This window comes from Sander lucioperca, chromosome 17 (genome assembly GCF_008315115.2).
Source record: "Sander lucioperca isolate FBNREF2018 chromosome 17, SLUC_FBN_1.2, whole genome shotgun sequence".
NCBI lineage: Eukaryota > Metazoa > Chordata > Actinopteri > Perciformes > Percidae > Sander > Sander lucioperca.
The window spans coordinates 23,287,118-23,299,690 of record NC_050189.1 but is presented as its reverse complement, the minus strand read 5'-3'; the positions used below and the strand labels follow the sequence as shown (position 1 = coordinate 23,299,690).

General features: G+C 39.5%; 1 protein-coding gene across 1 annotated transcript; it reads left to right on the top strand.

Annotated features, from left to right (window-relative positions):
• Nucleotides 1-353: 353 nt before the first annotated feature.
• LOC116039908 (leucine rich adaptor protein 1-like) lies at nucleotides 354-5,842 on the top strand. Its single transcript, XM_031285045.2, has 2 exons — nucleotides 354-817; nucleotides 4,344-5,842. Exons 1-2 carry the CDS (start codon nucleotides 599-601, stop codon nucleotides 4,731-4,733), a joined length of 609 nt encoding a protein of 202 aa, XP_031140905.1. The 5' UTR covers nucleotides 354-598; the 3' UTR covers nucleotides 4,734-5,842.
• The last annotated feature ends 6,731 nt before the right edge of the window (nucleotides 5,843-12,573 follow it).

The window sequence follows — 12,573 nt, the reverse complement described above, 5'->3', positions numbered from 1 at the left end:
AAACTAAATGTATGTACACATCAAATCACAATATATGTTATAGTGTATAATCTATTAACATTTATGGAGCACACACCTGCGTTCATCTTGCAAACACACGATAATGTAGAAATTAGCTTGTAGTGCACACCCCATGTAGCCATAATGAGGGCTAGTAGGTCTAGCCATTTGCCTTATGATTGGACTCCCAACTCCTAATTTGTAATAGCTGACAAATGTATTCCCCCTGCGTACAGTAATCGTTAAATAACACCACAGTGGCCCTTCACCTGTCTGGTGTCTGGTTTCAGAGGAGTCTCCCTTATGGGAGGGTCCACGGACAGCACGTTGTCGTTAAACTGTCTCACTACTGGCCAGCCGCTTGAATGGGAGGTCTGTTGGTGTAACAGCGGTGCGATGGCTTCAGTGAAGTGTTTTTGGCACTTCATCATTACTTCATTCTGTGAGCTGGTTCAATAAAGTTGTGAGGAGCACGCGCTTGTTGCAACTTTGAATCAACTCATCGCGCGCGTCTCCCCAACAACTCGCAGCACTGTAATTTACTTGTACGCCTGCTCCATTCAATACAGTGGAAACGTGTAATCTTTGACTGTCTACAATGGACGAGGATAACAACGTCCTGCCTGATTTGAAGGATATAGAGACCAAATTGGGTCTAAAGGTCCCGGATAGTCTAATTCGTTCTCTCGCCGGAGGAAAGCATCACGACAAGCACGAGAAGTCGCTAGCACCGCATTTAGTGAACTGCAAATTACATGCTAATAATGCGGACTTGAAAAGACTGGAGACCAAAATGCTATTCCTAAAACAAGAAATGGTAAGCTTAAGTCTTTTTTTCTGTATCCTTTTTAATTGAACGAGCTGTTAAGGAATTGTTCCAGTAACTTTTAAGGAACGTGTGTCAGTTGTTTAAATTAGTTTACCGACTTGTAATTACAATATATATAGGTCACTTATACTTAATTGTACAGTTGTGCAAGTCGTTTATTCGTCTACAAACGTTCGTGAATAAAATAAAAGACCGTAATATGACTCTTGGAAATCAGCTAGGCTATTAGATATCATAGTTTCATGTCAGGCAAGTTACAATGTGTCTCTCTTTAATGTATCACATTGATTGGCAATCAAGCTTAAGCTCACAGGAAAAAACTATACTAGTTGCAAAACAGATCTATAGCCTACTGTATATCATGTGGTTGTTAAATGCAAAGTTCCACTAATGGGTGGTGTTGTACTTGTGCCTCAAATGCACTGTAACCGGTCAATACGTGAGAGCCATTCACACCTGCACACTTAAGTCACAGAGACCTTTGTTCACCTCAGAAAATAAGCTCTCCTCTCTTATTATTCAAAGTGCTCTGTGAAATCCAATTGTGTCAGTGTTATTACCTTATTATGATTTCATAGTTTAATCTGCCAACAATCGCCATTAAATTATTTTCAGATGCCATGCTTGTTGGACAGAAGCTTTGTTAGATCCAAGGTCACAGCAAACCCTTATTTTAAGTAGTCATGAAAGGTATTAGGATTCCTGAGCAGATGGCCTACTTGACAGTTTTGCAGACTGTGGTAGAGCTGTAACATGACCAGCAAACCAATCACCAAAAGAGTTTTTTGTGTTGATAGGCTTACATTTATGTGACAGAGACTTGAAACAATCACATGTTGTATTTACAAAATGAACAACCCTTATCTTGCTTTAATTCGCTTGTGTTTCAATCTGACAGCCATGCCTTCATTTAATAGTGCTGATATGATGAGGAAAAAAAATGTATCTAGTGTAATGCCATTAGTGGCCTCTTGTTGTTAGACAGCTCATCTTGAATATGGGCCATCTTGGGCTTCTCTGTTTTTGCACTTCCCTTCACTAATCCAATCAGACTACTCTGTTTTGGTGTGTGTGCGCACACACACACACACACGCACACACACACACACACACACACCTTACAATATGTGAAGGGCTGAAATAATCTACAGCCTATCAAAGGAGCAAATTACCTCTGATATGTGCCGTTCTGAAAAAAAGGTTAGGGTCCCTAACCTTCATGAGACAAATTAAAATGTTGTAGGTTCAGTGTTACTCTACACTACAGATGCAATGCAGCACTAATTGTTTCCTAAACTAATTTTGTGATACCAACCCACTGGTGCCATCTTATTAACATGAGATAGCTGCTTGGACTTAAAGCGCCCATATTATGCTCATTTTCAGGTTCATAATTGTATTTTGAGGTTGTACCAGAATAGGTTTACATGATTTATTTTTCAGAAAACACCATATTTTTGTTGTACTGCACATTGCTGCAGCTCCTCTTTTCACCCTGTGTGTTCAGGTCTCTGTTTTAGCTACAGAGTGAGACATCTCACTTCTGTACCATCTTTGTTGGGATTCACACATGCACAGTAGCTATGTAAGGATCACATCATCTAGCTATCTGTTTCTCCAACTTCAGTTAGTACAAGGCAGGATTAGCCAGGAAACTTCTTCTAAATGTGGGCGCACTTCCAACTTTGCGTGGAATACCTGCAGAACAGGGGCCTGTAAGTAGTTCTTTTGTAGATTATGGTGAACTTGTGTGTTGTAGCAGTGTTTTGCCATTTAGAACGAGGGGGGAACCGCTAGCATGCTTAATGTAAGCATGCTAGCGGTTAGCCCGGCGTTTCAGCTAATGACATAGAAAACCCTGCAGATTTTGAACAGCTCACCCGGAGACTGAAGGCAGGATAAATCCAGAAACCTGTATCTCACTCAAAACAGCATGGATGTTTTTTTTTTCCAAGTTTGTATGCATGTGGAAGCACCAGAGACACAAAATAACACCCCAAATCCCAGAAAAAGTGATTTTTTTCATAATATGGGCACATTAAAATGCAATATGACTCCATTTGCTGGGCTTCCATGTGCGTATAAAGCGGGTGGTTATGCTCACAAAACAAATACACCGGCAGCAATATAAGCTAAATGAAGGCTGGATGCAAATCCACCCCAAAGGAAGGCTGTTGTATTAAGCCAGCTGTCTGGAGCACTGTACTGTACCAGCCCTTTTTGCCTTCATCTGCCTCAATGCATTTTGAGTGTAGCAGGCTGATACAGCTGTTCGTTTACCATTTTTCATTCTGACAGAGTGTTAGTCACCCAGTAGACACAGGGGAATCCATTTGATTGACCCCCATAGGCTGTCTACTTCCATCCCCAGTCAATAGCATGGTTTGTCATGGCAGGGAGTTAAATCAATGGCCATACTGTGTAAAGTAGGCATATCATTCAGAATCCTGGATGGAACTGTTTCCTGGCTGCGCTGTTACATGAGTAGTAGGCTACGAGCTTTTTTTCCTCATGCCACATAGTTAAGTCTCTTTGTTCACAACAAAGCCCGATAGTCTAAACAAAATAGCACATAGTGTTCCTGCCATGAGAGGACATAAGAATGCAAACAATTGTTGAGAAAAAATATCTCACCACAAGGTTTAATTAGTAGCTGATCTGGAGCTTTACTTCACATGAACTTCATCAGCAGTTGGGGACTGCCCAGTTATAGAATTGTAGATTTCATTTTTGCACACTTTCAGCTCTTGCATCCATGTTAATGAATGCTAATGAAAACCACTTGATATGATCAAAAGCTCCAGAATAGCTACTAAATGGACCGTGTGGCGAAATTGTTTTCTTAACTGCTCTTTCTGAGGTCTAGAATGAACTTTGAACCTCAATGCTTACAATAGTTAGCAATGATTATGGTACTGGTTTTGTATTATTATTTTGACTTCCATTGTAGCTCTGGGTGCATCCTGTTGTACTGACATGTAGTAAAGGAGTAGTTCTACATTTTTGGAAAACAGTAATTAACTTTCTTGCAGAGCAGATTGTTGCCATTCTCATATCTATTTGTTTAATATAATGCTACAGCCAGCAGCGGGGTAGCTAAGCAATTTATTGGAAAGGCACAGTGACTCAGAGTCTCTTGGTGATCTCACGGTAACGCCAAAACTCCAGGAAGTTACTGCTTCTGGCCATGACATAGATAGGTGCCTAACCCTCTGTAAAACAACGATTTCATCTTTACATGTGTTAATTCTTAAGTGTAAGAGGTGCTGGTTGGTGCATGTTTTTTTCCCTTTGGACAGAGCCAGGCTAGCTGTTTATACTAAGCTAACTGGCTGTTTGCTGTATCCTTATACTGTATGTAATGGACAGATATGAGAGGGGTATCAATCTTGTCATCTAACTCTCGGCAAGAAAGTGAACAACCACATTTCCCAAAATATCGAACTATTCCTTTAAATGCTGGATCATCTTTAAGCAGCATTACCTGACCGGGATGTTTTTCTCCAACTCATAGGCACATCTACGAGCCATCGATGTGAAGCTGATGCAGCAGCTTTTGTCAATCAACGAAGGCATTGAGTCCATCCGTTGGATGGTAGAAGACAGAGGCGGCGTGGCCAGCCAAGAGGGAAGCCTGATGGGCAGCTTGTACAGCCTGTCGGACAGCCAGGACGGCACCTCACTGCGCGGCAGCTTCAACAGCTTGAATGATGGTAACAGTGACGGGCTAGATGGTCTGTCTGTGGGTAGTTACTTGGACACTCTAGCAGAGGACCTCCCGGATGACCCCTCACCTACAGATCTTGACTGTTTTGTGGATAAAACGGTTATTGATGGGGATGCTTTCAGCAAATTGCCACTGAAAGTCAGAGTGGAATCAGATGAATACTACTGCTTTGGATAATAATAAGCTAAACACAGAGCCTACTGAGATATTCTGTGAAGAAAGATTTCAAAATGTTTTTCTTCACTTTGATAAATTAACACAGTTGTCTGTTTTTTCCTACATGCTTTATATTTGACTCATAATGACTAATGTTACTTTTCGCCGTGTAACCAGCTTCCTTATTGTGGATTGAATACACACCTCAACAAACCGTTGCCCCTTAATGTCACACCAAATGCAAGTGAAAGCATCTTAACAACTCTTATGTCTTAAGTATTTTATCATGCAGGTCAATTAAATTAAATAAAGGTGCTCTATTATGATTCAAAGATTGTATTTATTGTGGAGTTATCTAATACCTCAGCAGTTTATTTTTCACAGTTAAAATACTTCTTAGCCTAAAATTGCTGAAGATGGGGTGAATAAAAGTAGCAACACCAGCTGAACAGCAAATTTGCTTCTGTCTGTGGAAAATGTAACTGCGACTTTGTGTTACAGTAGGTCAACCACAATCAGCTGATCTAAGTGAAGGAGTAGATTAGCATTTAGCGGCCATTTGGAAAATTATTCGGTTCATGTTGAGTGATTCAAGTGGGAAAACTGTTTAAAGTGGCAAAGTGGTAAGTTTAAGTGTTAAAGCAAGTGCAATTCGCGTCCATGCCAAATTCTGAGCACCACCTACTATAACTGTTGAGCTTTTAATTATTTTTACTTAAATATTTTGACTGATGGAAGTTCCTATGCTAAACCACACTCCAGAGATTAGTAGCACATTCAAAGCATGGATGCTTGACTGAAAACCAAAGCAATTTGATCGTCACAGAAATAATTTTGGCCTAAGGCAAACTCTGTTAACAGCAGATGGCAGATTTGTTGGTGGTGGACATATGGGAAACACGTTTGCGTTGTTGGCACATTTTAATCCTCTGTTGTCAAAAAAAGGTTTAACAAGAGCTATACATTGCTGTACATAACTCTGTTGTTTTAGCTTTAAACTCTTTGTGTTGATTTGTTTGACATTTGTATTTGATGCTGCCTCCTTTTGAAAGAGAACCATGTTTTTGTATTGATTTCTGTTCATTTTGTTGTGGAAATGAAATAATATATTGTGATTTTCCTCCTGCTCACATTGTGTATGTCTTTAATGCAGAGAACCACAATAACTCTTGTGTAATTCATTTTTAGAAACAAAAAACAGGTCACTGACCCAGAATCTTAATGAGATGGAGAGTGAACATTATGGTGGTTTCCTTTTTTGGTAAATTTATGTTAAGAATAGTCTCTTGATAATGAAGTCGGACTTTGTGGTGCAATGTGGCATGAAAAAATTACCCGCATTAAGTCACTTTCTCACTCCATGTCACTTTCCTTTGATAAAACACAAAATCAGGAAGATGATTCTAAATTCGGAAAGGTTGTTGCTTACATGTGCCCTTTAAAAATTACCAAGCTATTAACAGAGGAATGCCACTTAGGATAATATTTAGAATGGCATACCAAGTATTATCATAGATGAGGAATCATGTTACCCAAAGCTCTATCATGAGTGCAATGCTTTGCCTGAAGTAATTTGAAAATAACACCAACCAAAAGTGAGACAGAAGTGAAATGCCAGCCATGCAGAATATTTGATGGTCTGCTATGTTATTTTAAGTGTTGTGCATCTCAATAGCTTCTTATCTTTCATGTGATAATTACAGTTCCAGACAGAGTATACAGGGAAAGTCATTATAGGAAAGATGAGAACATTGGGCTCTTTGGCTTGCAATTGTATGAGTGGCCACTGGCCATGGGGCACAGTACTTCAGTAGTTCTCAGACTGGGATCTGACATCAGGACATGGCTTTGGAAATGCTGCTGTGTTGGATAAGTCTTCATTTATTCACTTTGTCCATAGAGCTGTCTCATGTTAGGATCTCATCTTATTTGAAACTAGCTATCATGAAATCCCAGATGGAGGATTGTGTGGATGTTTTCTCAATGCGCGGCAGTCGTCTTGCATAATATGGAATGCACAAAATGGCAAGATTGGACACAAAGGACACTTTTAGTGTTACATTAGTTCCAGACAGATATAATCACTTCATCCAGTCACATTAAGCAGACTTGTAACTTTGTCTCACTCCAAGTGCAAAGCTGCTTTATTTGGTTTTATGCTGCCTTTCCTTATCTCTACCTCCCAGAGGCTTTGGCAAGCTTAAGCTCCCTGTCAAGCTGAACCACGCTGAGGCCACTAAACCGAAGAGCCTTGTGAATGGCAGCACAACCTTCTTGTCAGCAATTCAATTAAAAACACAAACTTCCCTAAATTTCATGTCTTAACAACTGTAACCATGTCATGACTGACTGATAGCTAATATCCCTTAGGGGAAAATGTTGAGACTAGAGCTAGTGGCCTTGAAATAATTGGACACCCAGAACAGGTTCTGCAAGTTTATGTTGTAATAGGTCTGAGTCAAAATTCCTAAGAGCTACATGGTACACTACACATAAACAAAAGTTGCTTTTTTTGGCCTTCCCCTGGCCTTATAAGTGTACATTTCCTACATGAAAGGGAGAAGCAGTTGACACAGCCTTTGTGGTGAAGACAAGTGTTGTCTTTCACCAAATCATCCAATCACATCTGAGAAAATGAATTTTTTTTGCTCAAGCTGCAAGCTTAAACTTAAATCTTTCCTCATTCCAAGCAAAAACTTAATACATATTACCAAATAATTGTCCCCTTATGGAAGTGAGAGAGAAACCCCACTATCCGTTTACATTACAGTCAAGTGAAGTTACTCAAAGTTTGTCAAATTCTTCTGTCTGCATTTATAGTCCTCCTGTTCTGAGGGTGAATGACACCCAGGTCTTGTGGAAAGCAAACAAAAGGGGAAATCAGCTGCTGTCCCCTGAGTTTGGGAGCAGAGTGCAGAACAATGATTTATTCATTCTCTTAGTTAGTCCTCAGTTACTTCACTTGAGCACAAGTAATTACACTGGCGTACAGTCGAGACGGCAGCTTCCAGCAGGGATCCATTAGCAAATTAGACACTGGGGTTGGGCCTTAGCCACGAGATGAAGGGAAACCCATACCGTCTGGTATCTGGGAAACTGTCACCATGCTACCAAATGAGGATACAGGATATGGGTTACCGAGTAGGTTTTTTTTTGTTTTTTTTTTGGGGGGGGGGGGGGGATCAAAAGAGCCAGAGAGACAGTGGAGCCCTTAGACAGAAAACCACAGATACCAAGTAAATATACACAGTTGTCAAGTAACTTTATTTTGGTTTAATTTGGTTTTCTCTCTTTGGATCTCGGGTTTGTTTTACAGTCCTGTTAGTGTTCCAATAAGTTTAAATAGATTGTCTATAAACACCACTGTTATATCAAACAGAGTGCAAGTCTTGTGCATAACACGGTGGACTTAACGAGAGTTGCTGGTCTACTGCTGCCTCGAATGTTTAGTTTGTTTGGGTTTATAGTCCCTAACCATTTTAACACAAAAGTCACACAATATCACAAACTAACCGATCGAGGCAGCGGTAGACCAGAATCAGAATCAGAATCAGAAAGGGCTTTATTGCCAAGTACGTTGCACATACGAGGAATTTGTCATGGTGTCAAGCAACTTCCGTGTTCTGCGTGGTTTGTGAAAAGAGTCTGGTAGCTTTGAAGAGAGCATAGGTGACGGCTCTCCCCATCGGCAAGGAAAGCATTGAAAATATTCTAAATATAGCATACACTTCAACAGATTTTTTTAGGTGGCTAAAATATGCTATGCTTTGTGGCTGTGTTTACAGCGGTACCTTGCTTTGCTTCCGTGTCGGGACTCCCGTCTGCTTCTCCAAACTGGGTACCTCCTACAACCCCACTTCAAAATATCCAAACTATCCCTTTAAGAATGTGATGGCTCTGGGTGCTATACAGTCATGCTAATGCTTGTGATGTATGTAGCACATTAGATCCACTATGTCTGCCTTATTACATTCCCAGACACGAGGAGCTCCATGTTGGGAGATTTATGAAGCCGTGGAAAACTCAATAAGGCCTGTCCCATAGCATGAATATCTTGTTTCGTCTAGGAAAAATACTTAATGAATGTCAAGGTTAGCCACAACTTAATGTTGTGCTTCATATGAGATTTTCCGCACTGTCAATGCGATGGTAGCGTTCAACTTCAAACCAAGCAAATACCTCATTCTGATTAGATTATTACATATGTGGAAGTCATATATGTCCACCTTATGTGTTAGGAAAGAATCCGTTTTGTGGAAATAAAGTCTTAGAGGAGCTCTAAGCTGGCCTTCTGCCAAGCTGTGGATCACTTCTTGGGAGTCTTGTTAAACTTCTGTGCTCCTGGGAACCACTGTTACCAAACACAGCATAAGAGATGCGACTCTGTTTACGTCAGTGCAAATATTAAACATTAACAATGGCCGCCACTGCTACTCATAAATTAGCTCAGCTGAGATTTAGAAAGAACACCCTTCGGAAGCTTCTGTAAACATTACACAGAAACCTTCTGAGAAAGCCAAATACAGAAAGTGTCCGGCCTGAGAACACATTACTCCTCCAGGCTGGTCAGACTGCATTCCATTCATAGTTCATGGGGTTATTTTTAATCACCATATACACAGGGAGTGCTTGATTATTTATCAATGTATTTACAGCTTTTAAGATTATAAATCACCCCATGAGATCTATGTTCTGAGCTATTTTTCCTCTAGTATTTAGGAATCTCATGGGATGTGACAAATTACATCTGAACCACTACAGTCTTTAGTGTGGTACTGGCTTAGTAAATCATAGGTTTGTTTATAGTTCAGCTCTACACTTAAACGTGTACTGTAAATTTTATGAAAATGTATGACATTATTGGCTACATCAGTATTTGTGATGATGCTACGTTATGCTATGTGAGAGGATCTCTCTCAGAAAACAGAACAGAGAAAAAGAGAACAAACCCTGTTCACAACTTCAAACTTAACCAAGTTATAATTGGTTTACTAAATGGAGATTTATGCATCACTAAATTAAAACAGGCTGCACCACACAATCTAGTCTTTTACATAGAGATTAGTTATCTCAAAGTATTTCCAACCAGTGAGTGCCAAGTGCTGACTAACTGTCATATAGCTAACTGAACTAACAGACCAAATTAATGTTTAAATGAAGAGCAAAATGGGATGGTGGAAACATCTAACCCAACACTTACCCAGCACTCAAAATGCTATCAAATAATCATGTGAGTAGGGCTGTGCAATTAATCAAAATTTAATCGTGATTATGATTTTGGCTCCCAATGATCACAAAAACAGAATAATCAAGACAATTATGTTATTATATAATTATTATTATAAAACAATTATTTAGCTCATTACGTTTTGCAAGTAAACTCTTATTTTCTCTTGTTCTGAAAGAAAAAATACAGTTTCAATACGAAAAGTATTAAGGCAGAGTTCAGTTGTATGTGATTTTTTTTTTTTTTTTTTTTTTTTTACTGTTGATTTATTTAACTTTTTCCACTGTTTAATTTCAGTAATTGCAACATCTTTCCAGAAGTCAAGTAATCGTGTTAAATTATCGTGATTTCAATATTCACCGAAATAGTTGTGATTATATTTTTTTCCATAATCGAGCAGCCCTACATGTGAGCCGTGAAGATTTGAAACCACATTCCATAAAAATATCATGGTATAGCTCAAATTATGAAACAACATGGCAATAACTAAATGAGCTATGGCCTAAATGACCAATTAGTGCAAGAAAGGTTAGCATAGTCTGATATTTCATTCTAAACTGAATAAACAATATTACTCTGAAACACATTTATCTCTATGTATGCAAATGTCAATAAAACAAAGTCGATACAAACAACGTTTTGTTTGCCCCCCTAAAACTATTATTTTGGCTGATATGACTTCCTGTTTACATGCTCTAGTTGGTTGCTTTTGATTGGACAGCACTACAGAAGTTCGCACCTAATTTACACAATGTGACAAACCCTTCTTGGCCTTGAAGAATCAAAAATGTATTTTAACATTTAAAAGCTCCACCAAACAGAACTATTCATTTACTTATTCTTCAATGCAGACACAATCAGTGGCTGCTTGTGAAATCATTTTCTATTGTAAGCACAAACTGGTGGAACTAGTAATGCACTGTGACCACCGCTAATGTCAACATATTTCCCAACTAGTATTATGAATTTGCATTTATGCTAGGACCTAAGGATTGGCCAAATTAGTCATCATTAGTCACCAAAGGAGTGTAACATTTATGCTGAAGATCAGTGAAGTTCACCTTCACTCTACTTAGAGCCAGCAGAATTTAACACATCACATTTTGTATAATAATATGTATTTTTGTATAACCTGCACAGTGCCGTTAAAGGGCGTCACGCTGAATGTATAAACTGATTATAATTGATGAGCAGTTTTGCAGTAGGTCATAAAAGTATGTTGATATGACATAAGCTATCCTGATTCACAAAATAGACAGACACAGTTCAGTGCCTCCTGTATTCTCTTAGCCTCTAATATCTTGCTCTTTTTATCTGTTGTCACCCTGTGACACCCTGGCTGCGCTTGATGGCTCTCTGTATTGGGTGTCTTTTTCCTGACCACACTCTGGCGAGCCGAGCCGTTGAGCCAGCTGAGATTAAACAGCAGGCTACATCAGCCAGGAACCTTCAACAGACAGAGGAGAGAACAAAACAAACCTCTATCCCATTTGATCCCCCCTTCTTTCTCTTTCTATCCGGGCCAGGAAACCTTTCCGTGACTATATTAGGAATCAAAGGGACTTCTACAGAAGGCAATGACCCTGCCACAGCTTTTGAACTTTTTGCTTTGCTCTTTGACAGCCAAGTTGTGAGTCATAGAAGAGAAATACATGTTTTCATGGTTGCTTTGAAGCTTCCCGAAGTTGCAGTGTATATGATTTTTTTCAGCCCTATTGCAAATCTGTCTTTGGGATAGCCGTGTCCATGCACCTGACTTATGTGAAACAAGACAGACATGCAGTCAGAAATGGACACAAACAGCCTATTTACAACATTGATTATTTCCTCTGAGAAACCATCCCAGCAACAGGCAACATGAAGCCAAAAGGTCAAAAGTCTTGTCAAGTGTGTCCTGGCAACAAGATGACCCTGTGTCGTTAGAGGAGCAGAGCTGGGGTTACCCCTTGGTTGGCAAACATGGTTGAGTAAAATGCTTCCCTGTGGATGACTGCTTTGTAATTCCCTGGACACTCATTCAGGTCACACAAGGGCAGTTTGGGGTCAACACAATTGATTGACCCAGAGAGAAACGTCAAGAATCGTTGATCTGATGACTTTGTAGTTAAGTAGTTTGCATATTCTACCAATCTGCTAGACGTAAGCTCATGGTTTTGTTCTGCTGCATGGAGTTTTTTTCATGATGGTATAATTTTACTATCCTAACTGGTGCACATTTGCATTTGTCTGCATAATAGACACATACGATTTAAAGTGAAAGACTGCCAGTAGGAAAAAAACAGCTGTCATACATCATGTTTGTCTTGTTTACTCTTAAGTATTTTTGTATTTATTTCAAGGCTGATAAAGAATACTTCTGAGAAATTTCGTATTACAGTTACTGTTTCCTCAAGCTCTTCGAGTCCTTCCTTCAATTCGTCATTTTCTGCCCATGTGAGTTGTGGACCTTTCTTTAAATTTGCTCCTCTATCTTCATTACTGTACACAAGAGTATCGCAGCTTTTCTTGTCACAATGGGATTCCATTTTCCCAATTGTTCTGTCTGCACTCTCTCATAAACTGTCATTTTTCCTGGGAAAGAGATGTGATCCTCTTGGGAAAGAGCAAATGGTGCACTCCCCCAAAACTGTCCTG

Bases quoted from the DNA above. Each gene is read 5' to 3' on its own strand.
- LOC116039908 (XM_031285045.2), top strand. From the start codon at position 599: ATGGACGAGGATAACAACGTCCTGCCTGATTTGAAGGATATAGAGACC. The intron at 818-4,343 runs GTAAGCTTAAGT...TCCAACTCATAG, and splicing joins TATTCCTAAAACAAGAAATG to GCACATCTACGAGCCATCGA.